This window comes from Hyperoodon ampullatus (assembly GCF_949752795.1).
Source record: "Hyperoodon ampullatus genome assembly, chromosome: 1".
Taxonomy (NCBI): domain Eukaryota; kingdom Metazoa; phylum Chordata; class Mammalia; order Artiodactyla; family Ziphiidae; genus Hyperoodon; species Hyperoodon ampullatus.
The window spans coordinates 198,499,065-198,525,540 of NC_136914.1; the positions used below are offsets into that span (position 1 = coordinate 198,499,065).

Below are 26,476 nucleotides of genomic sequence, written 5' to 3' on the forward strand. Positions count from 1 at the left end.
CCGGAGCCTGTGCTCCGCAACGGGAGAGGCCGCAACAGTGAGAGGCCCGTGTACCACAAAAAAAAAAGAAAAGAATATGTATGGGAAGACTTATCACATGACCTTGGCAGGGGTGATGTTGGAGTGAAGCTCTGAGAAGCAGAAATAGTCTTAGTGATGTGTAAGCCTAAAAAAAGGGGAATTCTATGCTGTGGTCCATGAACAGATGAATAAACAAGCTGGGATATAGCCATGCAATGGAATATTACTCAGCCATAAAAAGAAATGAAATGCCGATGTGCTACAACATGATGCTCAAAAACATTACGCTAAGTGAGAGAAGCCAGAAACACAAGGTCATGCATGTATTGGGATTCCACTTACAGAAAATATCCAGAATAAATAAACCCATAGAGGCAGAAAGTAGATTGGTGGTTGCTTAGTTCTGGGGAGCGAGAATGGTGGTGGCGGGGGAATGACTGCTAAAGGGTACAAGGTTTCCTTTTGGAGTGTTGAAAATGTTTTGGAGCTTGATAGCGGTGGTGGTTGCACAGTGCTGTGGGTGTACTAAATGTCACTGAATTGTACACTTTAAAATGGCTAATTTTATGCATGTGAATTTCACCTCAGTAAGAAAAATTCTGTGCTGTATCTGGTATTTGATCTAGTTCTTTCTTTTTCTATAATTGTAACGGCAATCTATTTGGGGATGTGAAGTCATTGCATCTTCATCATGCTTCCAATGCAGGTCGCCGCTCTTTTTCGACTTTGAAGTCACATTGAAGATGTCAGATCAGCTGATTCCCTCACTCCTGTTGCATGATTTTCTGGCCAAGGTGAACTGGGTCATTATCTTCCCTCGGTAAGGAAGCAAAGGCTTGTCCAGAGGCAGCCAGGGGACCGTGGTGGGCCTGATAAAGATCTTCAGTCATCCTTCCCATCCCAAAGTTTTCTTCTGGTTACCTGCCTCTCTCCTTTGTGCTAAGGGTGTTGGTTGGGAAAGTGGATACAGTACAGTGCCTAAAGGGAAAGGGGTTATTTTTAATAAAATTATGACCTAGGTAATCATGATTAGAATTTGCCTTGGACAAAACTGTAGGTTCAAATCACAGATCAGTGGTCGCCAAAGGTTAAGTTGGTGGAGGGGAGGCTGTGACTACAAAGATGAGCACAAGAATTTTGGGGGGCAATGGGGGGGCAATGGAACTGCTCAGTGTCCTGATTGTGGTAATGGTTACACACATCTACACCGGTGTTAAAACTTACAACTGTACACCCAAACAACAAAACAAACTGTAAACACACACACCATATATTCATCATGGTGGCAGATGCATGGGTGTATATATTTGTCAAAACTCAATGGACCCTTTGGACTTCCCTCGTGGTCCAGTGGTAAAGAATCTGTCCTGCAATGCAGGGGACACGGGTTCGATCCCTGGTCAGGGAACTAAGATCCTACATGCCGTGGGGCAACTAAGCCTGCACGCCACAACTACTGAGTCCGCGCGCCTCAACTAGAGAGCCCACATGCTGCAAACTACAGAGCCCACATGCCCTGGAGCCCTCGTGCCACAACTAGAGAGAAGCCTGTGCCACTATGAAATATCCCACATGCTGCAACTAAGACCCAACGCAGCCAGAAAAATAAATTAAATAAATAAATATTTTTAAAAACCTAAAAAAAACCTCAGTGGACACTTAAAATGGGTAAATTAATTATACGCAATAAAGTGGATTTTCAAAAATTTGCCTTGGGGGGGACTTCCCTGGTGGCGCAGTGGTTAGGAATCCGCCTGCCAATTCAGGGGACATGGGTTTGATCCCTGGTCTGGGAAGATCCCACATGTCGCAGAGTAACTAAGTCCATGGGCCACAACTGCTGACCCCATGTGCCACAACTACTGAAGCCCGCGTACCTAGAGCCCATGCTCCGCAACAAGAGAAGCCACCGCAATGAGAAGCCCGTGCACCACAATGAAGAGTAGCCCCCGCTCACTGCAACTAGAGAAAACGCACGCACAGCAATGAAGACCCAACACAGCCCAAAATAAATAAATAAATAAATAAAATTTTTAAAAATTGCCTTGGAACATGAAAGACATATGCTCTATAAATTCTCTATATATCACATCATATGGGAAAGTAGGAAAGATGACAAATGGGCTGCTGGTTGTGTGACAGACCAGGCCTCATGGGGCGAGGGAAGTCCTGGCAGGGTCACCACAGCCTTGAGCTCAGCTTGGGAGGCTGTAACCTCCCCCCATTCGCTTCAAGTAGGCCATTCTGGATTTTCCTCCTGGAGTAGCTTTGCTTCTGGTTTCCTGGGAGAGGGAAAGCACAGATGAGTCCAGCATCTACAGACTCTGACACACAAGTGCACTGAGGCCTTCTCTTTCCTGCTTCAGACTCGTGCAGGCAAACACCAGACCTCCTTGGAGACAGTGCTGGTCTCCTCCGCAGAAAAAGCACATGACTTCATTTGGGAAAACATAAGCCCATTGGGAAATACAGACTTGAGAACATTGTCTAAATTCATTCTTACCCGTCACAGGCCTGTGCCCCTAGGTCTAGTGAGCTGTCCAGGGCCCACAGCCTTCTGGTCCTGACCAACTTTAGAGGGGGCACCACGTTCGGAGTAGGGTGACTTGGGTAGTAGTCTTGGTTCCTCCAGTACCTGGATGCTGGGAACAGCAGTCCCAGCTCTGGACCTCACAGTCCCATTTGCAAAGCAAGCGGTTTGGACTCAACTCCTGGAGGCTGCCCTGGCTCCAGGATGCTGCGTGAGCAGCTCGGCTGTGATATCCAGGCCCATAATCTCTAACCCTTCCTTGTAATACTCCTGCAAAATTAGGATGGTCAGCAGCTAGTGCCGAAAAAACTGACAAGGGCATTGGGAGACTTTGTGCTTTTTACTCTGTTTCCAATTCTGTAAAATGGACATAATAAAACCATCTAATTTAGGAGCTGTTCTAAGCAGAGAAGGAGGAGGCAGTTGCACCTGGTGCTCAGCTTGACAGCCCCAGGTAAACCACGGCCCCTCCCTCTTAATCCAGGCCCTGTGAATGCACACTTTTAGAAACCTATTAGCCTTGATTTGGGGTTCATTCTTTTCTCTCTACTACTATGTGGTTTTAATATTTTCTTTTCTAGCAGTCTTGGCTTTTATTTGGCTTTTATTATATAAATCTGTGGATACAGATGGACTATACATTTAAGTAAAATAAAATTGCTGTCTCCCCCAAAGAACAAACAAACCTTCAAGGTTAAATTAGATAAGAATTTAGGTAATAATTCCTAACATTTATCTGTAGTTATTATTGTGCCATGTACTGAGCTTAATGCCTTATACATACATTTTATTTTATCCTCAAAACAAATGTGTGAGTTAGATATGATCATCTCTATAATATAATATAGAGATCTATAATATAGAGAGGATATTCTCTCTAGGGAAACTGAGGCACAGAGAAGTAAAGTAACCAGCCCAAGGTTACACAGCTAGCAAGTGGGGGACTGGCCTTTGGGTGACCCACCATCCCAATTTGCCTGGGACCCTCCTGGTTTTAGCCCTGAAAGTCTGCTGTCCTGGGAAATTGCCCTAATCTCAGGCCAACCAGGATAGCTGGTCGCCGTAACTCAGTGGTCCTCAACACTGTGGGCAACGTGGCTCTTCAAGGGACGTTCTGCAATGGTAGTTGTTATAGTAATGGTAGTTATTACTATTTGTATTACTATTACTACCACATATATTTTTTTAACTTCTCATCCTCCCTCTTCTTACCACCATGATATCCCTACAAAAGTATTATCAGCTCTACCAAACCACTTCCCATGCTTGCAGGAGGAGGAAGGGTGTTGATTGGGAGTACCCAAAGTGAAAGGCACCTACTTTTACTTCTTTAAAACTCTTTTTTCCCTTACTTTTGGAGCAATTCTTTATTCTTTATTTATTTATTTATATTTTTTGGCCGCACCGCGCAGCATGTGGGATCTTAGTTCCCCGACCAGGGATCGAACCCACGCCCCTACATGGGAAGTGCAGCGTCTTAACCACTGGACTGCCAGGGAAGTCCGTACTTTAAAAAAATTTTTAAACCAGAACCCACTTTTCTGGCTCAGCCAGTGTTTAATGAGAGCTCCGAGCCTGCCCCATCCTGCGCAGCCTTCAGCCAGGAGAAGAAGGCTGGCTGCGGAGCAAGAGCAAAGGCAGCTGAATACATCAATGAGTAACCCCCCTGAGCTGCTGCTGCTGTGTTTTGTGCTTTCTTCCAAACCTGGATCCTCAACGGGGACTTTCCTATTCTCTTTTCTGAAAAATGAGAGTACATTGTAAATAAAATCGTTTCAAAGCATGGTTGCTTAGTGGTTTCTACACAAAGGGAAAATCCTCTAAAAGGTAAACAGCCCAACCAAATGTAAGGTAGGAACTTTGGGTGCCAAGGGTCCTTAATTAGTGGCCCCTGTCCTATAGAAGTGGCTCTAAGCCTCAAAAAGTTAAACAGAAATACTATATGATCCAGCAATTCCACTTCCAATTCTTTCAACCCAAATTGAAAGAACTGAAAGCACCACATTCATAGCAGCATTATTCTCAATAGCCAAAGATAGAAACAACCCAAATGTCCATCTTGATTTATGAATGGATAAACAGGTGTGATATAGTCATACAATGGATTATCATTCCTCCATAAAAAGGAAGGGAATTCTGACACATATGACCACATGGATGAACCCTGAGGACAGTATGCTAAGTGAAATAAACCAGTCACAAAAGAATAAATATTGCATGATTCCACTTATACGAAGTACCTGAAATAGTCAAACTCATAGGGACAAAAAGTAAGACAAAAAGGGGCTGGGGAGCAGGGGAATGGGAGTTGTTTAATGGGTAGAATTTCAGTTTGGGATGATGAAAACGTTCTGGAGATGGATGGTGGTGATGGCTGCACAACAATGTGAATGTACTTAATGCTACTGAACTGTACACTTAAAATGGCTAAAATGGTACATTTTGTGCTATGTATAATTTATCACAATGAAAGAAGAAGTGCCTGTTGCCTGGAAAAAGGGGAAAAAAAAGACAGACAATAACAAGTGTTGGCAAAGATGTGGAGAAACTGGAGCCCTTATACATTGCTGACGGGAATGGGAAGTACTGCAACAGTTTGGCAGTTCCTCAAAAAGTTAAACATGGCTTTAGCATATGACCCAGCAATTCCACTCCTGGGCATATATCCGAGAGAACTGAAAGCATATGTCCATACAAACACTTGCACAGAAATATTCATAGCAACATAATTCATAGCAGCCAAAAACATAGAAAAAACCCAAATGTCCATCAACTGATGAATGAATAAACAAAATATGGTATATCCATACATGGAATGTTATTTAGCCTTAAAAAGGAATGAAGTACTGATACATGCTACAACATGGATAAAACTTGAGAGCATTATGCTCAATGGAAGAAGCCAGACACAAAAAGCCACGTGTTATATAATGCCATTTATATAAAATGTCCAGAATAGGCAAATCCTAGAGACAGAAAGTAGATTTCCAGGGGATGGAGGAAGGGAAGCAGGGCATGAGGAATGACTGCTTAATGGGTATAGGTTTCCTTCTTGGGGTGGTGGAAATGTTTTGGAATTAGTGGTGACAGTTGTAAAACACTGAATTGTGTGCTTTAAAAAGGTGACTTTGGGGAATTCCCTGGCAGTCCAGTGGATAGGACACCGTGCCTTCAGTGCTTTCAGTGCTGAGGGCCCGGGTTCAATTCCTGGTCTGGGAACTAAGATCCCACAAGCTGCAGGGTGAAGAAAGAAAGAAAGGAAAAGAAAAGAGAAGAGAAGAGAAGAAAAGAAAAGAAGAAAGGAAGGAAGAAAGAAAGAAAGAGGGACTTCCCTGGTGGCGCAGTGGCTAGGACTCTGTGCTCCCAATGCAGGGGGTCTGGGTTCAATCCCTGGCCAGAGAACTAGATTCCACATGCATGTCGCAACTAACAGTTCTCATGCCACAACTAAGGAGCCCACATGCAGCAACTAAGACCCAGCACAACCAAATAAATAAATAAATATTTTAAAAAAAGAAAGAAAGAAAGAAAGGAAACAGTCTGGCACTTTCTTAAGAGGTTAAACATAAACTTAGCATATGACCCAGGAATTCCAATCCTAAGACTCTATCAAGAGACATGGAAACAAGTCCATAAAAAGGCTTGGGTGTGAATGTTCCTAGCAGCGTTAGTCATAATAACCCAAAGGTGGAAACAATCCAAATGTCTACCAACTGGTGAATGGATAAACACAATGTGTGTATACCCATACACTGGAACACTATTCAGCAATAAAAAGAAATGAACTACTGAATCATGCTAAAACATGGAGGAACCTCAAAAACACTATGTTAAGTCAAAGAAGAACTATGTTAAGCCAGATGCAAAACACTACCTATTACTTGATTCCATTTATGTGAAATATCCAGAAGAGGCAAACTTACAGAGACAGAAGGCGGACCAGCCTGGGGTTGTGGATGGGAGCAGAGTAGCAACACAGGGGCACAAGGGAAATGGTGGGGGTGACGGCAATGTTCTAGAACTGGAGGCTGGTGATAAGTTATATTAAAAATCATAGAACTGTGCATTTACAGTGGGTGAAGTTTATGGTATATAAATTCTATATCAGGAAAGCAGGTAAACGTTGCTTTAAGGAAATTTATGGTCAATAAAGGAAAACTCTAGAGCTGTGGTCCCCAGCCACACAGGGCTATTCAGCACTTGAAATGTAGCTAGTCTGAACTGAGATGTGCTGTTTAGTGTAAAATACACACTGGATGGGCTTCCCTGGTGGCACAGTGGTTAAGAATCTGCTTGACAATTCAGGGGACACGAGTTCGAGCCCTGGTCCAGGAAGATCCCACATGCTGCAGAGCAACTAAGCCCATGCGCCACAACTACTGAGCCTGTGCTCTAGAGCCCGCACGCCACAACTACTGAGCCCATGTGCCACAACTACTGAAGCCTGTGCACCTAGAGCCCATGCTCCGCAACAAGAGAAGCCACCACAATGAGAAGCCTGTGTACCGCAGCGAAGAGCAGCCCCCGCTCGCCATGACTAGAGAAAGCCTGCACGCAGCAACGAAGACCCAACGCAGCCAAAAATAAATAAATTAAATAAATAAATTAAAAAAAAAATACACACTGGATTTCATAGACTTAGCATCAATAACAGAATGCAAGCTATTCATTAATAATTGTTTACATTATTACATGTTAAATGATAATATTTGGATATATTAGGTTAAATATATTAGTAAAATTAATTTCACCTTTGTTTCTTTTTAAACGTGGCTACTGGAATATTTTCATAGGTGACTTGCATTATATTTCTATTGGTCAGTGCTGCTCTAGAAGCAGGTCTAGCTTCAGATGAACCTTGATCTAGCAGCTTAACAATGTCACTAAAGGCCTGATTTCTTTCCAGTTGGCTCTTCCATGGTGTTGGTTTCATCCTGTAACTAGCTACTCTCAGTGTTGCAGCCAGCAACTCTTAGAGGGACATGCTTCTTCGCCCAAGAGTAGAGACTCTGTGTATCAGAATCTTTCCCAGAAGGTCTGGGATTCATGCATTGGACTGGCTTAGTTCACATGCTCACCCCTGGGTCAATCTTGTGGACAGGAGGAGAGACTCCGTGGATAGTTCACATGCCCTACTCCTACAGCTGGTGATAGAGTCGACTTCTCCAGTATCACATTTTTACCAGAACTGAAATCAAGAATGTAGGGAAGGGAAAAGAATGGAATGAATGCTGGGGAAGCAACCAAGAAATCTCCACAATGAGAAAGAGACATAAATAACAACAACACAGTGTGATGAGTGAAGTCATAGAGGTATAAACAGATTGCCTGTGGTCTGTTCTTGCTATTGTTTCTGCTTTTTCTTACTCATACCTTGTCTCCTAGTATGCGAGGTTATCATTGATTGAATACTGGACATTGTATTTGAAAAATTATTTATACAAATAATTTGGGAGCTAGGATGATGTCATCCTCCACATAGGATTTTTGTTTGTTTCGATCAGATTCCTGGGGACCCTAGGAGTCTGGAAACACCTTACTCCAAATCCTAGCCTCAAGATTCTCTGGGCCACCCAGACAACTTGATGGTAATTTGCAAGTGTATGTGACATAACTCAGATTTTTCCTTAGTCCCAGTTTGTAGTCCGTTAGGGTCCCAGCTTAAGGTGTGTGTATAATTTATTTGGGTCTCCACTCTTGGTGATTCCTAAACTCAAACTTTTTTTTTTTTTTTTTTTTTAATAATTTATTAGTTTCACTCAATTGAATGCATTTGCCCTTTGAGCTCCATGGTTCTTACTGTAGGCATGTTCTTCTATTTCCCAGTAATAACTGGTGTTATGTCAGAATCTTTCTGTTTTGTTTGTTTGTTTGTTTGCGGTACGCGGGCCTCTCACTGTTGTGGCCTCTCCCGTCGTGGAGCACAGGCTCCAGATGTGCAGACTCAGCTGCCATGGCTCACGGGGCCAGCCTCTCTGCGGCACGTGGGATCTTCCCGAACCGGGGCTCGAACCCATGTCCCCTGCATCGGCAGGCGGACTCTCAACCACTGCGCCACCAGGGAAGCCCCTAAACTCAAACTTTTATCCCCTTAACCTCATGAGGCCCCTAAAAGTGCATTTCAGCCTCACAACAGACTCTTTGTAATTTGCACCACCACCCATCCACCGAAACAAAAGTTTCCCTTTTGCTGGGCTCTCTGAGTCCTATCTACTCCTGAGGCTTGGTCAGGTAATTCCTCACTATACTGTTAGCTTTTTGTTGCTTTTAAAAGTTTTGTCTTTTTACACCAAAGTGGGAAAGTGGTGGTGTGATGAATTGGGAGATTGGGACTGACATATATACACTAATATATATAAAATGGATAACTAATAAGAACCTGCTGTATAAAAAAATAAATAAAATAAAATTCAAAAATTCAAAAAAAAGTTTTGTCTTTTTAAATGTTTCATCCTACTTCCTTTATTTTTAGCAATAAAGTACTTTTTTAAAAATAAACTTATTTATTTATTTAGGTCTTCGTTGTTGTGCATGGGCTTTCTTTGGTTGCAGCGGGGGGGTGGGGGCTACTCTTCGCTGCGGTGTGCGGGCTTCTCATTGCAGTGGCTTCTCTTGTGGAGCACCGGCTTTAGGAGTGCAGGTTCAGTAGTTGTGGCTCACAGGCACTAGAGCGCAGGCTCAGTGGCTGTGGCACACGGGCTTAGCTGCTCCTCGGCATGTGGGGTCTTCCCGGCCCAGGGCTCGAACCCATGTCCCCTGCATTGGCAAGCGGATTCTTAACCACTGAGCCACCAGGGAAGCCCCAATAAAGTACTTTTAAATTAAGGTATATACGTTGTTTTTTTTAGACATAATGATATTGCACACTTAGACTACAACATAGCATAAACATAACTTTTATGCACTGGGAAACCAGAAATTTCATGTTACTCCCCCCGCCACTCCCCTTTTCCTCTGACCCCACCGCATGGCTTGTGGGATCTCAGCTCCCCGACCAGGGATTGAACCCTGGCCCTTGGCAAGTGAAAGCGTGGAGTCCTAACCGCTGGACAGCCAGGGAATTCCCCTGTGTTACTCCCTTTATTGCAATAGTATTTGCTTTATTGTGGTGGTCTGGAACCAAACCTGAAATATCTCCAAGGTATGCCTATAATGTTCTTGACAGAGTTTGAAATCAGGGTCATACTAGTCTCATAAAATGGGTTGGAACGTTCCTTTTTATCTACCGTATGAAGGAATTTGTGCAAGGTTGATGTAGTTTTATTTTTAAATATTTGCTGGTGAAGCCATCTGGACCAGGAGTTTTCTTTGTGGAGTTCCAACTTTTTAAATAGTTATAAAGCTATTCAGAATTTTTTTTGCAATTCAACATTTTTATAGATTATACTCCATTTAAAGTTATTATAAAACATTGACCATATTCCCTGTGCTGTACAATATGTCCTTGTAGCTCATTTATCTTATACACCGCATCCTACTTTTTTTAGTTGAACGTCAGAGGATTTTGGACTGAATTGCTACAGACCTCCTCACCAATGACCTTCATATTACTAAATCCAATAATCCTCACCTTACTTGAACTTTCAGCAGATTTGATGCAGCTAATAACCTCTTTTTCCTTGAAATGTTATCTTCACTTAGGATACCAGGTTCTCCTGTTTTGTGTTTTATTTTGTTTTGTCTTGTTTGTTTTTTTCTACCTCACTGGCTGTTCTTATCTGCCCTTAATGTTGAAGTGTTCCAAGCTTAGCCTTAGATGTGTTTTCTCTATCTATACTCACCCACTTGTTGATATCCCAGTTTATTTACTTGAAACAGACAGACACACACATGTTCCCAAATGAATACACCTACCCTGGAAGCTCTCATCTGAGTTCCAGATTCATTATCTAGTTGCTCTAGCAGCTCCATCTCCATTTGGACATCTAATAGCCAACTCAAACTCAATTATGTCTAAAACTGAACTCCTGACTCTCCAGCTCCCAAATGCTTCATCTGTAGTCTTTCCCATCTCAGTTGATGGCCACTCCAGATCATGTGACCCCTATGTTCACCATCTTCCAATGGCTCCCCTTTCCACTGTGAGGAAAAAGTCAAAGTCCTTACAGTGGCATATAAGACACTACGCCAGCTCATCTCCCTCTTACTCTCAACTCCAACCACTTTTCTTTGAATAACCAGAGCACATGCCTACCTCAGGGCCTTTGCTCTTGCTGCTTCCTCCATCTAGAGGAGTTATCTAAAGGCTCAATTATTCAAATCCTTAGCCAATTTAAAGTTAATTGCCCAATTTAAAGTTGAAATCACCCCTCCTTCCCTTCCAATACTCCCTGTCCCCTTTCCTGCTTTATAATTCTCTGTAACACTTATCGCCAGCTAACATACTTGAATCCCATATTTATTTTTTGGGTTACCCCATGGAGGCTAGGAGTTCTGTTTGTTTTGTTCTTTTTTTTTTTTTTTTTTTTTTTTTTGCGGTACGCGGGCCTCTCACCGTTGCGGCCTCTCCCGTTGCGGAACACAGGCTCCGGACGCACAAGCTCAGTGGCCATGGCTCACAGGCCCAGCCGCTCCGCGGCATGTGGGATCTTCCCGGACCGGGGCACGAACCCGTGTCCCCTGAATCGGCAGGCGGGCTCTCAACCACTGAGCCACCAGGGAAGCCCTGTTTTGTTCTCTGATGTATCCCTAGTACCTAGGACAGTGCCAGACATATGGGGAGCAATGATAAAAAAGGATTGAATGATGGAATGGATGAAATATGTCCAGGCCTCGTGGTCCAGAAAACAAGGGGCCCAGCTTCCCTCTACTGTGGCTGAAGATCCCTCCACGAACAGCACTGAACTTCATGTGGCAGTTTTCATACCACTTAGAGCCATTTCTCACCGTCTCCACCACTGACGCCACCACTCCCCACCCCAGCGTAATGCACCATCCCCTCTTGTCTGGATTAACAGCAACTTCCCAGCAGGTCTGCCCATTTCCTCTTTTTTAAAAAAAATTTATTTCATTTTTGGCTGTGTTGGGTGTTCGTCGCTGTGCACGGGCTTTCTCTAGTTGCGGCGAGCAGGGCTTACGTTTTGTTGCGGTGTGGGGGCTGCTCATTGCGGTGGCTTCTCTTGTTGCGGAGCACGGGCTCTAGGCACGCGGGCTTCAGTAGTTGTGGCACGTGGGCTCAATAGTTGTGGCTCTCGGGCTCTAGAGCGCAGGCTCAGTAGTTGTGGCGCACGGGCTTAGTTGCTCCCTGGCATGTGGGATCTTCCTGGTCCAGGGCTCGAACCCATGTCCCCTGCATTGGCAGGCGGATTCTTAACCACTGCACCACCAGGGAAGTCCCCGTGTGCATTATATTTATTTTGTCTGTCCCCTCCTCATAAACTTTGTGAAGGCAAAGTTCCTGTCTGCTTTGCATACTACTGTATCTCCCACGCTTCCCAAAATGTTTTTGTAGAAGGAAGGAAGTCCTTTGCTCAGAGTAAATGCACAGTGCAGGTGTATGAAGAAAATGATGGAAAGGAAGAAAGAAGAGACTCCACCCCCTCTTTGAAAGGGTACAAGGAAGAGGAATGAATACCCAGCAAGCAGCGCTGCCTGCCCCACCCCACCCCACCCCACCCCACCCCACCCCTCCCCTCCCCTCCCGGCCCTCCCAGTCCTCAAGAACCTAGTCCTGGTACAGCTCCACCCTCCCCTCACCAAGTACAAAGAAACCTCCTCTGCAATTAGTTTTAGTCTGAGTTGCAGGGCTTTGGGGGTGAAGAGCCTGCAAGATGACGTATGGGAAGAACAGACTCTGGTGTCCCAATCGCACGCGGTGTTTTGAAATTCGCAGCCAAGCCTCTTTGCAACACCGTGCTCACCCAGGGCTAAGCTACTTCTGTCTCGGGCAGTGTGGGCTTGAACTCTGGAGGCCTGGGTGCTCCCTAACGCCCCCTGCTTAACGTTACCTTTGGGGTCTCAGCTGTAAAGTGGGAATCATGATGGTAATCACCTTACCGTGATGAGGCTCTGCACAGTTGTAACTGCCTCTGTACCTGCACAGCAGATCTGAATCTGGCAACTGTGGATCAGGTGTGACTATGTCCCTGTGTGAAGTCCCAAGGGAGGGGATCCATGTGATTCCCTCTAATGACCCTCCTGTGGAGAGGGAGGGGCTTTCTTCAGAATAAATACTAGATGTCAGCTTTGCTAGCTGATTATTATTTGTTTTGGAGGTGTACCCCACCTACTCGGAAGGAGTTGAACTAGCTGCCGGAATGATTAAGTAAGGCATTTTTAGATAAGTGTTATCACACAACGATCCAATCAATACACGCATACAGGCAACCGTGTAACATCTGCTCGGGTAACACTGTGCCTCATTTTTATGAGCATACTTAAAACGGAGGGCTGGTCCCGGGGTTATTGTCTGTGGATGTACTTCAGGCACAGTTGCCTCAAGTCCAAGATCTACGGCATAGCAACCATTCTGGTGCAAAGCAAGACTTTTCAAGATCTTGCAAGACCTACAGAGGAGCCATAAGGACTGTATGGACTATTCCTGGCATGGTTCACAAATCCATCTGCCTGTCAGCGGTGCCTCTCTGAAATTCTGGCCTAAACTTGTATCAGCTCTGTAATTGGTACCTATGGACCTACAGGGTGACATCCCTGGAATCTGGAAATCAAGCTGCCCTCTAGAAGTCAAACCCTTCAGGTCCACACATGATGGACAGGATAAGTTATCTGCACAAAGCCCCAGAGGGAACAGGATGCCTCCCTGCTTGGGCTTGGAAATGCGATCCAGGCATGCCTGCACATGAAGAAAGCAGGAGCCAAATGAAATCTCAGAAAAGCTTCTGGACAGCAAGTAAGTGGCTCCAAAGAACCTAGAAGGTACCACAGACCTTAGTCCTGTTCTGCAACAGTAACCAGAACAGAGAGGGACCCAGTGGGCAAGGTATATCCCATACACCAAGGACAGCCATCCTACCACAATGACATTACTTACATATTACTCACGTGATTCCCTTTGCCCAGTTTCATGCTCACTAAAGCCTCTGATTTTGACTCCCTTTGCAGGGGACCGCACGAATGGAGCAGTCACCATGACACCAAGTCTCTGGCCCTGTAGCACTTATATTTCTCATTACGAATTAATAAATGGCAAATTTGACTGGGCCTCTTGTGAGTCTATTTTTTCTTCTCTGAACACGATCAACTCTGATTTTAGGTTTGCAGAGCTGATATCCAGACCTCACCTGGGGATGTGCATGCAGCCTGCACATGCAGTGGCAGGCCACCACACCTTCACCTACTTTCTTAATCAATACTTACAGATTACTGACCACAGCCCCAAATGGGAGGAAACCTTCCGGCACTGCAACCCTGGGCCTGGATGACTCAGCCAGCCTCTAACAACCTGCTAAATATATATATATATATATTTTTTTTCTTTCTTTTTAAAACATTTATTTATTTATTTTATTTTGGTTGCGCCGGGTCTCAGTTGCGGCATGGAGGATCTAGTTCCCCAACCAGGGGTCGAAACTAGGCCCCCTTCATTGGGAGCCTGGTAAATATTTCTAATGGCAGCAGTGACATTAAGCGCAATTTCAGGAAATGGCGAGCCAGCTTACATTGCCCCAAATCAGGGTGCTTTTCTGGAGTACAGTCATCGACCCATTCATAATAATGTATACCAAAAAACAGACAAAGAGCAGTCATCCTGTCATTTTCTAAATGTTGCTTTGCACATGATCCAGCATCTAGTGATGGCATTAAACTCCTGCATACATCAAAGAGCAACATACTTATGGACTCAAAGATCCTTTCTAAGTAAACTGAGCTACATCTACTGGGCAGATGTTTAAGCCAGGACATTGAAAACATGTTTATGAAGTGTTTATACATCAGTAGGGTAAAAATTTTGTGAGAGCCAAGTGCAAATTTAGAATATAATCTTGTAATTTAAAACTCTATTTTTGTATCCAAAAAAGCCCTGTGTATAGAAAAAGGAAACAGGGATGAAATATATAGGATTAACAGTGGGAATTTGGTGGAAGGATTCTAGACCGTTTTTCACTTTTCTGTTTTTTTTTCAAACGTTCTGTGAAACTTTATTTTTATTTACTTATTTTTTTGGCCACGCCGCGCGGCTTGTGGGATCTCAGTTCCATGACCATGGATTGAACCCAGGCTCTCAGCAGTGAAAGCGTGGAATCCTAACCACTGGACCGCCAGGCTTGCAAATGAGCCAAAGACCTAATAAGACAGCCAATGCCAGGAATGAACTGTGGGGACAGCCACCATCAGGCCTGCTGACGCCATCTTGAGAAGCAACATTTCCCAAGGAGGGGGAGGGTTGGCTTAACCTGACCCACCTGTGTCCAGAAGCGTCATGATGATGGGGGACATGAGCAGATTGCCTTTGCAAATCCCCAGCATGGGGCTTCGCTGGTGGCGCAGTGGTTGAGAGTCCGCCTGCCAATGCAGGGGACACGGGTTCGTGCCCTGGTCCAGGAAGATCCCACATGCCGCGGAGCGGCTGGGCCCGTGAGCCATGGCCGCCGAGCCTGCGCGTCGGGAGCCTGTGCTCCGCAACGGGAGAGGTCACAACAGTGAGAGGCCCGCGTACCGAGAAAAAAAAAAAAAAAAAAAAAAAAAATCCCCAGCATGATGCCAAATCCTCGGCCAGAACAAGGGTTGCTGTTTTGGTGCAGCCAGGGCGGGTATGCTTTGTCTTCCATTTCTGAGGAGGACCCCAGAAAAGAAAGCCTGAAGTCTCAGATTCTGACACTGCCAAAAGCATAACGAAATTAAAGTAGTAAATCTGGATCTTGGTGGAGGCCCTCCACCATTCTAGTTGCCCTGAAATCAAATGAGTCTCGCGCTGATGAATACGCCCAATTTCCCTCCATCCCACTGTAGAAACAGAAGCGGCACTGACTTTCCTAACAGATGTTTCAAGCACCTGCAAGTTTCTAGAGCAGATTAATTCTTGCCTGTGCATCAAGATAATTTGCATTTGAAACCTACTTCCCAAAGGATATGGAGTTCAACACATCACTAACACAAACCTTTCTAGGTCACCCGCCCCTCCCACCTTTGAAAGAAACAAAGCTCCTCGGAAAATAATAAGCAAGTTGCTTCAAATTTTTAAGACATCGACCCTGGGCAGTTGACTCCCACCCATACTTATTTTACATGAAGCTTCCTACTGCATATGCTTACATTTCCTGAGAAAAGAAACAGGAAAGGGCTGGACTAGCTTAATTTGACCTACCTTGTGTCCAGAAGTGTAACGGCAGGGGGTCATTGTTGCACCACCTTTGCGAATCTAATAGCCACCTCTTTTGACTTTTCTTGCTTGCTCTCAAATTTCAGACTTTCTGCGAACAAGGCATGTCAACAGCGCCACCTCTGGGCGGAGTGTGGTTCCTCTCAGCTTCCTAGCCCAAAATCAGCAGGAGAAAATGCCCTAATTTGGGGGCAACTGATCAAGTTGACTTGTGTCCCCTTAGAGGATGAGTGGAATGGTGCACAGGGCCTCCTGGGAGCCATTTCAAATGGGGAGATTTTGAGATAATAAAAATTATCAATCCAGTGCCAGGGGACAAGCATACCTGGGGGTGGGAAATAGCCCTGTGGTTCTTTGCTTCTTGATTCTTGCTGGGAAAGCACACACAAGGGGTTCCCTGGGCTGATGGGACAAATGACCTTAGGAGCAATGGGAGCAATACACCAATCCCTTCTCTGCTCCAGACCAATGAAAGCTGGACAGTAGGAATCACATTGCTCTTTGTACCACAACTTGTCTGGGAAAAAAGAGAATGTGAACGTCAGGAAGTTGGGTGATCAGGCTGCACTTGGCACACAGAGGGGCTCAGTAAACAGTCCGTTGAATCAGTGAACAAAGCTGCTGGGAGAAACTTGTGCCCTGGGGCAGCTAGCGCTGCAGCTCTCAGCCGGCTGTCTCCCATTTTTATTTTTATTAAAAAAAAATTTATTTTTGGCTGCGTTGGGTTTTCACTGCTGCACTCAGGCTTTCTCCAGTTGTGGTGAGCAGGGGCTACTCTTCGTTGCGGTGCACGGGCTTCTCACTGCGGTGGCTTCCCTTGCTGTGGAGCACGGGCTCTAGGCACACGGGTTTCAGTAGTTGTGGTGCGTGGGCTCAGTAGTTGTGCTCGCGGGCTCTAGAGCCCAGGCTCAGTAGTTGTGGCGCACGGGCATATGGGAGCTTCCCAGACCAGGGCCCGAACCCGTGTCCCCTGCATTGGCAGGCAGATTCTTAACCACTGCGCCACCAGGGATGTCCTGCCTCCCCTTTTTAGTCCGAGTCCCTGGTGCTCAACCACAGCTCCACAGACCAGCCCCAGAGCATTCGCTGCCCCTTCTGGTGCTACAAACATCACCTTCTAACTGGGCCTGTGAAGTCAGGGAGACCTCCTGACGAAGGTGGGTCAAGATCCAAAGGGCATAAAGAAGATGTGGCACATATATACAATGGAATATTACTCAGCCATAAAAAGAAATGAAATTGAGTTATTTGTAGTGAGGTGGATGAACCCAGAGTCTGTCATACAAAGTGAAGTAAGTCACAAAGAGAAAAACAAATACCGTATGCTAACACATATATATGGAATCTAAAAACAAACAAACAAAAATGCTTCTGAAGAACCTAGAGGCAGGACAGGAATAAAGACGCAGACGTAGAGAATGGACTTGAGGACACGTGGAGTGGGAAGGGTAAGCTGGGACAAAGTGAGAGAGTGGCATGGACATATATACACTACCAAATGTAAAACTGATGGCTAGTGGGAAGCAGCCACATAGCACAGGGAGGTCAGCTCGGTGCTTTGTGTCCACCTAGAGGGGTGGGATAGGGAGGCAGGGAGGGAGACGCAAGAGGGAGGGGATATGGGGATATATGTATAGGTGTAGCTGATTCACTTTGTTATACAGCAGAAACTAACACACCACTGTAAAGCAATTATACTCCAATAAAGATGTTAAAAAAAAAAAGATACCAAGGGCAAGATCCAAAGCCTGACCCAGGGCTATCACGCTACGCGCCCCCGACAGCACGCTGGGACAGGAGAGGAAGTGGTCAAGCCACTGTTGCCAATGACCAGAGACTGTTCTTGTACTTGGGGTGGGGGGGCAGGTGATAAAGCACAGTGTTTCTAGGTACAACACATGGTGTTGCATCTTTATTCTACGTCTGATCACAGCAAATCTCACACAGCCAGACTGCAGCCAGGCAGAGTGCCACGTGGCGACAGGGAGCCAGAGGAAAGGAAGACCGTCTCTTCTGTTGCAAACACTCTGGACGGAAAGCACAGCTGCCTCGCTAGCCTACCCAGAGGCACTGAGGCCACATTCCCATCTCCAGGCCCCAGGGGCACCTCTAAAGGGTGACTCCCATTTGGAGCTTCCAAAATCCAGGGCACCTCCGGGAACCAATCCTGGTTCCAACAAGTCATTCTGAGTCCAGGTTCTCCCACTGACTGCTGCATCTGGAGCTGGCGTCAAGGCAGCTTGGGGGCTAAAAAGGGGCCTCAGGCTAGACCACAGAGCAGCCAGGGGGGTCCCGGGGCTCAGGGCCGTTGATCCTTTCTGCGGAGCTTGTGTCCCACCTGGGAGCCCCGCTGGGCAGCTCTCACCAGGCCTTTGAACTGTCCCTGCAGCTTCACCTTCTTCCTGCAGGGACAAGGATCAGAAGGGTCACATCTCGCCGAGAAAAGGCAGCCCCCCTCCCCATAACATCAAAGGGTGATGTCCCCACCCCAGCACCAGCAGCAACAGGGGAGAAGGGGCGCTGCCAGGTGGTGGGCGGCACGTGATCCGCGCAGACCACACCCATCATGTTTAAACGAGCAGTTCAAGTCAATGATACTTGAAGGTGCATGCGAAAAAGTAAAAATAAAAAACTGGGACTTCCCTCGTGGCGCAGTGGTTAAGAATCCGCCTGCCAATGCAGGGGACATGGGTTCGAGCCCTGGACCGGGAAGATCCCACATGCTGCAGAGCAACTAAGCCCGTGCGCCACAACTACTGAGCCTGTGCTCTAGAGACCGTGAGCCACAACTACTGAAGCCCGTGTGCCTAGAGCCCGTGCTCCGCAACAAGAGAAGCCCGCGCACCACAATGAAAAGTAGCCCCCGCTCACCACAACTAGAGAAAGCCCATGCACAGCAACAAAAGACCCAACGCAGCCAAAAAGAAATAAATAAAATTAGTTAATAAAAAAAACAGAAGAGACTTGAGCAATCGAGTGGAGAGTGTAACGAGCACAGCCCTCACCCCCGACCCTGCACACGCCGTACCTGCGGTTGAGCTTGGCTTTACTGAGGGGGATGTAGGCATAGGGGTCGAGCCGACCTTTCTTCTTCACGTCACCCTTTGCTTTCTGCTCACCCAGAGAAACAGAGTCAGCCAGGAGGGTGGGCTTCTCTTTCCACCCTTGCCCCTGACCTGCCAGGCTGCATCCTCCCTTCCCTTCATCCTCTGCCTCAGGTGGTGCCAAAGAGCTTCTGCAGCCCTGGACAGCCATCCAACAAAGGCCTGGACTTCAGGTGCTAACAAGACCTCTGTGTGCCCCTCAGTGTGGCCTCAGGCTGGCTCCACAAAGGTGCCTCTCCAGGGCAGTGATGGGCACAGCTGCCCCGCACTTCCCCAGAGACTCTGCCAGGAGAGTCCTTGCCCCACCGGCAGCTCTTACCTTGGCCTTGTATTCGGCCCCGGGGGTAGCCTTCTTGGCCACAGGGCGATGGATGCCAGAGCCTCCCGCTAGAGGGGGAACACAGAGGCCATGAGTCAGGCAAGGCCAGGGCAATCGGGCAGCCTTCTCCCCGGAGAGCAGGCAGTGGGAGAAGGCAATGGGCACCTTCTCCCCAGAGAGCTGCTGGGGAGATGAGTCACAGCCAGGACCGAATGAATGGCTGTCCCCTACCAACAAAGGACAAAGACCTTCCTCGAGAAGGGACTGTCCAGCGACTTGACAATTAGACCACTGAGCTCCTCAGACTGACCTGAATCCAGAGACCTACCAGTGACCTCTGGGAACACATATATCCTGGACCAACATAAAATACCTCACCCTCTCCAAACTGAATCTGCTCCATTTGTTCTGGGGAAAAGAACATAGGCTTTGAAGCCAGACAGACTGGGGTTCAACTCCCAGCTCTAACCGTAGGCAAGGCTCTGAACTTTCTGGAGCCTCTTAAGCTCATCTGTAAAATGAGGCACTAAGCCTTGATCTCATTCAGGCTTCACACCAAAACTGAGAGTTAGAAAGGCAGCTCTTATCCCATCGTACAGACGTGAAAACTGCGGCTTCGAGAGATCGAAGTGCTTCCAAGGCTGGTGTCATTTCCAGCCCGGACTTCCACACAGTCATGGATGGAATCCCACAGTGCCGACTAGGGAGGGCTCTCTTAGATGACCCAGATGAATCTCCTTTCAAGGTGAGAAACTAGAAGGTCAGAGAGGCAGTGTGACCAGGCCAAGGTCACACTGCTAAGAGCAGCTGGCCAAGCAGTCCCGAACCCAGGCCTCCTGCTGCATCGTGTGGTACTACTGCTTCTGCACCACACCATCTCAGAGCAGAGGAGGTGAGCTGGGCCCTGGCCTGGGGGGCCACAGAACGAGAAGGAGCCCGGAGGCGCTCCAGCTGGGTGAGGATGTCGTGGGGCTCTGAGAGCATACCTGCTACTGGGATCAGGGACCTCCCGCAGGAGCCCCTGGACCTCCAGATGCAGAGCAAGGGCTCTGCTTCAAGGGCCTGGGGGCAGGGGCCCTGCAGGGGCTGCCTTGGGGGAAAGGAGGCAAAGGTGAGGCAACAGAGGCCTCTCCTGGCTTTGGGCAGCCACCTTGGTACCTCTAGCAGCTACTCTGGGGAAAGGAACAGCCTGGGAGCCCAGAAACAACTGTACAGGGGAACTCCCTGGGCAGCCCTCCCAACTGCCACCCTCAACATAGATCAAATCTGGCCTGACTCAAAGCCAGAACAGAGAGGCAGACATCTCCCAGGAGAAGGGTGGGCTGCAAAAGCCTCAGGAAAGCCTGGGTGGGTGGGGAAGAGATGGGGCTCAGGGGCTCCCCAGAAGGGCTGGGGGTTCTGTGCACAGATCTCCTAACCCCCAGGCTCTCCCTCACCCACAGACCCCCTTGGTCCCCAGCCCAGCCTTATGGGACATATCAGCCAATCTTTGCTGGTGCCAACTGAGTACAACCAGGCCATGCAACCTCTTGGCCCTGCCTGCAACACACCCTGCCTAGTGCAGGTGACAGGGAACCTGCTGCAAGAGAGGAGAGAGGAAGCCTCACCTTGGTACTGAGGGGGCACCTCCAGCTCCTCACTGTCAGCCTCTTTCTGCTTGAGCTTCTGGTGCTTTCTCTATAAAGAGGTAACAAGCAAAGTTCATAAACAAGAGGACATGATGGTCCTCACTAACGGTAGCCGCAAAAGGAATTGTAACCTGCATCAGTAGAAAAGGTTCTCTGCCAAGCACTCAATCCCCCATACAGATGAGGACACTAAAGCTCAGAAAGGGCAAGTAACCAGGCAAGGCCACACTGCTAGGCAGCAGAGGCGTGGCTTCCAGCCCAGGTCCTCACTGCAGAGCTCATGTCGGCTGCTCCACTGCTAGGCCTCTCCACACTGAACTCCCCCAACAGGGCTACAGCTGCCTGTCTGGGCACCTTGACCTCAGTTTAGCCCAGCCTTCCTAACGGGGATAATGAGGTCCTCAGCCTCTTTGGGGAGAACAGCTTCACCGGTACTTCGTCTCACATGATCTCCACTGCACCCTCCCCATTAGTCAGACTCACTAATCTCTGACTAAGTGCCAGGCCCTGGGGATACAGGGGGCAAGACCCCCTTCCTGTGCTCCCGGGGCCCTCAGGCAGGTGGGAGACCCCTGCTCAAGTCAGTCATCCCAGTCCCTCAACAATGCTACCGTCCCCGGAGTTGTAAGCACGAGGCACATGCTACCTGCCAGGCACCGTGCTGGGCGCGCCAAGAGGGAGAGGTGGGCCTGACAGCAGCCCAGCCCACCAGGAGATCTGAGCCCGGAAACTGACAGCCAGGCAAGGCAGAGGGCCTTTGTGTGGGGAGACCTGAGCTCGCGGGGCTGGCTGCCCCACAGTGTCTCTCCCATACTGCCCGGGAAGCCTGTTCAAACTACAGATTCCTGAGGCTAAAGCTCCCCAGGGGCCCAAGGCACCTGAGGGGCATTCACTGGCTTAGGGGCCAGATAGAACGGAAGGTGTGTCAGGTAAAGGGAATGAGGCTGCAGCATACACAAGTGTGTCTGGGGAACCAGGACACCCAGTTTTGTTAGTTGAGACCTAGGAGAGGGGGCTCCTCGTGGAGAAACAGAAACCGGCTGGAAATGTGGCTTTGGCTGCATCATGGAGGTGATGGCTCAGTTTGTTCTTGGTTCAGCTGGCACCTGGCAACAGTTCTGCCCGCTGGCAACTGCAGCTGTCAGTTGCTCCCTGGCATTTTATGCTCCCACAACTGAGGGCAGAGGAGTGAGACTAAGCAACTGTTATGCAAAAAAGCCCCCAGGGATCCCAATGGCAGGTGATGGATGCCATGAGCCAGCCGGGAGCGTGGCCACCCTGGGACCCTCTCGGTGCCATGAGACAAGGTGCCCCAGCCCTGTTCTGCTGACCTGGGGGCCATCCTTCCACAGCCGCAGTCAGTTCCCCTGGCCAGGAACAAGCGTAGGCTGCAGAGGGACTGCAAAGCCACCTGTGAGGATGTTGCTCAAGGAATCAGGCAGGCTTCGGCCAGAAAAAGATTTCCAGGAAAAATGTAATGATGATGATGATGATGACCACGATGAACAGCCACCACTTCCTTAGTGTCACTAAGTGCCATACGCTTTACATATAAGCTGGGATTTGAGTTCAGTCTGGGGCCGGAGACATGCACTTTTAACCACCCCTGTGGCCTCAGGCAGGCTGCAGATGATAAAGAGTCCCCACCTCCTGGGAGGATTAGTGAGGTGACACATGGGGCCCTCAGCACTCCTCAGTGGTGGGTGCCCCTCCCCCAAGTGGAGCCAGCCCGTGGCAGCATGCAGGCCGGCTGTTGCCCCTGCTGCCTGCACAGCACATGCCCTCAGTGGAAAGACAAGGGACCGTCTCTTTCTTCCTTCAGCTGGACAATACAGCCAACACCGAAGGAGGCACTGGGTGCTTCAGAGGGAGCCAAGCCCTCTCCGCGCCCCACAGAGGGGTCAGCCGTGACATTGCATGCCCCGGACTGCCTGCTGTGTGCCACCCCGAGGCTCCACTGGGCAGTGAGGAAGCAGGGCAATGAGTGTGTGGGAGCGGGGAGACGGCGAGAAGCTATGAGGCCCAAGGTTTAGGTCTAAGGGCCCCGGCCCTCCAGCAGCAGCAATTACTCACACTCCTGATGCCCCCATCTTCCATCAGGTCAGCCATCTCTTCATCCTCCCCTGGAGCCAAAAAGAAGAGAGACCTGTGAACACTCAGGGAGCACCCCTGTCCTCCCAAAGCCCACACAAATTTCAACCTGCCTCCTCCCGGCTCATCAGGGTGCAAGGGGTGCCAACTCCAGCCCCAGAAGACCTATCCCGTGGAAGATAAGACCCCCGGACCCTGCCCCTTCCTCCTTCCCATCCTGGGCCCCACGGACGACAGCCCCTCAAGGAAGTGGTGACCTGACTTCTAAAGTGAATACAGCTTTTGTTGAGACTCTAAGAAAGCCCCAGGTTTCCTGGGGAGCCAGGCATTCCCGCAGCCCCACATACACTCCACTTTGCTGGGAAGACTGCCCTATTCCCCTGCTTAAAAACCTTTCCCCGCATCTGTGCTAGGCATTGTGTGGCGATATAAAGAAGTATGAACCAACAAAAAGCACAGGCAACAAAAGGTAGATAAACAAAAGATAGACAGATTAGACTCCATTAAAAACGTTAAACTTGTGTATGTCAAAGGACACACCAACAGGATGAAAAGGCAGCCTACAGGATAGGAGAAGGTATTTGCAAAATACTTTCAAAAGATAGATAAACAAAAGATAGATAAATTAGACTCCATTAAAAATGTTAAACTTGTGTGTGTCAAAGGACACATCAACAGGATGAAAACGCAGCCTACAGGATAGGAGAAAGTATTCGCAAATCATACATCTGATAAAAAGTTAATATCCAGAATAGACAGAACTCCTATAACTCAACAACAAAAAGAAACAACCTGAGACGCAAGAGGGAGGGGATATGGCGACATATGTAAAGCAATTATACTCCAATAAAGATGTTAAAAAAAAAACACCCAATTCAAAAATGGGCAAAGGACCTGAGTAGACATTTCTCCAAAAAGATAGACAACAAACATGAAAAGACGCTAAACACAACTAATCATTAGGGAAATGCAAACAAAACTACCATGAAATATCACTTTACACACATTAGGATGGCTACTATCAATGAAACAGAAAACACCAAGGGTTGGAGAGGGTGTGGAGAAATTGAAACCCTTGTGTCCTGCTGGTGGGAATGTAAAATAGTGCAGCCACCATGGAAAACAGTAGGGCAGTTCCTCAAAAAATTAAAGACAGAACTACCATATGATCCAGCAATTCCACTTCTGGGCATATACCCAAACGAACTGAAAGCAAGATCTTGAAGAGGTATTTGTATATTTATGTTCATAGCAGCACTATTCACAATAGTCAAAAGTGGAAGAAAAAAAACAAAAAAAAGTGGAAGCAACCCAAATGTCCACTGATGGATGATGGACAAACAAAATGTGGTCTAGATATACAACAGAATAAGGCAAGCCTTAAAAAGGAAGGAAATTCTGACACAAGCTACAACATGGATCAACCTTGAGGACATTATGCTAAGTGAAATAAACCAGACACAAAAGCACAAATACCGAATGATTCCACTTATATGAGGAACCTCGACTCATATTCAAATTCACATTCATACAGACAGAAAGCAGAATGGTGGCTGTCAGGGGCTGGAAGAGGGGGAAATGAGGAGTTGCTGTTTAATGCGTACAGAGTTTCAGTTTTGCAAGATGAAGAGTTCTGGTGATAGGTGGTACAACAATGTGAATGTACTTCACACTGGTGAACCGTACACTTAAAAATGGTTAATATAGTAAATTACATGTTATGCATATTTTACCATTTTTTAAAAAAAATCTACCAGTATATTTAAAAAAAAAAAAGAACTTTGAAACTGATCCGCTGGAGGGAAGACAAACTGAAGTGAAGTCAATCAACAACCAAACGTCATAAGAAGCGTGTGACTAAGTACGGAAGCCTGGCAGTCCCTGGGCTTGTCGGGAGTTCCGAGGGAACACGGCTGAAGCCAAGGGCCCGTGCAAAGGCCAAAAAGAAGGACTTGCACTGGATCTGAAAGAGTGGAGAGGGGCTGGGAAGGTGGGGGGCAGGGGGCGGGTGGGCATTTCTAGTGTCAGGGTTCCATGTGCAAGAAGGGACCAAGGAGACGGGATACACTGAGGGTGAGAAGGGGACAATGACGAGGCCAGATCTGGACACAGTGTCACCACATTTACCCCCAGCACCTCTATATGCTGTTCAGGTCACCATTTCATCTTCACAACAACCCTCTGAAGTAGGTATTGGTATTACACCCGCTTTGGAGTGAGGAAACTGAGGCACAGAGAGGTTAAATGACTGTCCACAGTCACACAACCGGTAAGTCGGGTTGCAGGGGCAGCAGTGACAGCACTGGTTGAGTGGCTGCAGTGAGCAGGCGGTGAGAACCAAAATAAAGAGGAAGACATAAAACTTAGAAGACCCAGGCTTTTGTGATCTTACATGATATGTACAGAGATACGTGAATACAGAGATACATGCAGAGGGAACAGAAAAGATGAAACGGGACTTGGAGAGGTTACACCTGAGCAGCCCCTGGACAACAGGAGACAATGACTCGGGAGAGTCTGGCTCTTTTCACCAATAAATGAGCTTCCAGGCCTCAGCCAAGCTTACGCTTGGAATAAAAAAACACAAAAATTTTCAAAAAGGAGGAGGACAAGCAAATAACCAGAACAGAACAGAATACAATAGAAGAGAGATGAACAGAGTGTATCACAGATGGTAAGAGGAAGTACTACTGCCTTTTGAAAGTTCTGTTTGAATTATGGAAGTACTGTATAAATGGCTGGGTTACACCATAGAAAGATTTCTCAATGTGGTCAAAAAAGTTTGAGAAACTCAAAAAATTTGAGAAAGTTGCCCAAGATACAAGCTCCTTATATGTTTTTACCTATGTTTCCCCCCAGAATGGTCGCTGAGTGAATGAGTGAACAGACAAATGAGTGGATGAACGAGCAAACAAGTGCAGCCCTGGCCCAGGCCAGCTGCAGCTCCCGAATGGGCAGGTGGCCCCACCTTTAGCGCCTTCCTCTTCCTCCACCTTGGCGTCGTCATCCTCCTCCTCACGGATGATCAGCCGGCCGTCAGCGCTCACCTTGAAGCCGTGGTCCTTCCTCTTGCCCCGACCCGGCCCAGGCTGGGTGGCTGGCGGGGCAGAGTCGGGAGGTGAGGAGGTGGAAGGCCCGTCCTAGCCCGCTCACACCCTCATCAGAACCGACGAGCCCAGGTCTGTGACTTGGAGGAGTGCCCGCGGGCCTCCCCAGGGGCCACTCCACTCCTAAAGCCGGCCCAGGGCAAGCCCGTCCCCTGTGCTCACAGGCCAGCCGCTTCTTGCTCACCCAGGACTCGCTGGGCCACCTTGGGATCCAAGAAGTTGAGGGGCTCGTCCCCGCCACCCTCTTTCAGCCACGCCCGGGCCCTCTGGCGGGCCAGCCTCTGCTGCTCCTTGCCCCGACTCCTCTCCTTCTGCTCGTCCTCCTCATCCTCTGAGTCAGCCAAAATCTCCTCGATGCTAAGGACAGACAAGCCCCAAGTCAGGGCGCTCCAGGAGA

The 26,476-nt window shown here is 47.8% G+C and overlaps 1 protein-coding gene across 3 annotated transcripts in view; it reads right to left on the minus strand.

Moving 5' to 3' along the window:
• Positions 1 to 17,712: 17,712 nt before the first annotated feature.
• RRP12 (ribosomal RNA processing 12 homolog) overlaps positions 17,713 to 26,476 on the minus strand; it is a gene marked incomplete at its 5' end in the record, with an annotated part of 28,840 nt that continues 20,076 nt past the window's right edge. For all 3 annotated transcript variants that reach the window (XM_079712646.1, XM_079712645.1, XM_079712644.1), the window contains 7 exons: positions 17,713 to 18,232; positions 18,859 to 18,941; positions 19,254 to 19,321; positions 20,861 to 20,930; positions 22,955 to 23,004; positions 25,941 to 26,069; positions 26,264 to 26,436. In XM_079712646.1, the coding sequence (XP_079568772.1) occupies positions 18,130 to 18,232; positions 18,859 to 18,941; positions 19,254 to 19,321; positions 20,861 to 20,930; positions 22,955 to 23,004; positions 25,941 to 26,069; positions 26,264 to 26,436 (676 nt within the window). In that variant the 3' untranslated portion in view covers positions 17,713 to 18,129. The remainder of the gene's footprint in view (positions 18,233 to 18,858; positions 18,942 to 19,253; positions 19,322 to 20,860; positions 20,931 to 22,954; positions 23,005 to 25,940; positions 26,070 to 26,263; positions 26,437 to 26,476) is intronic.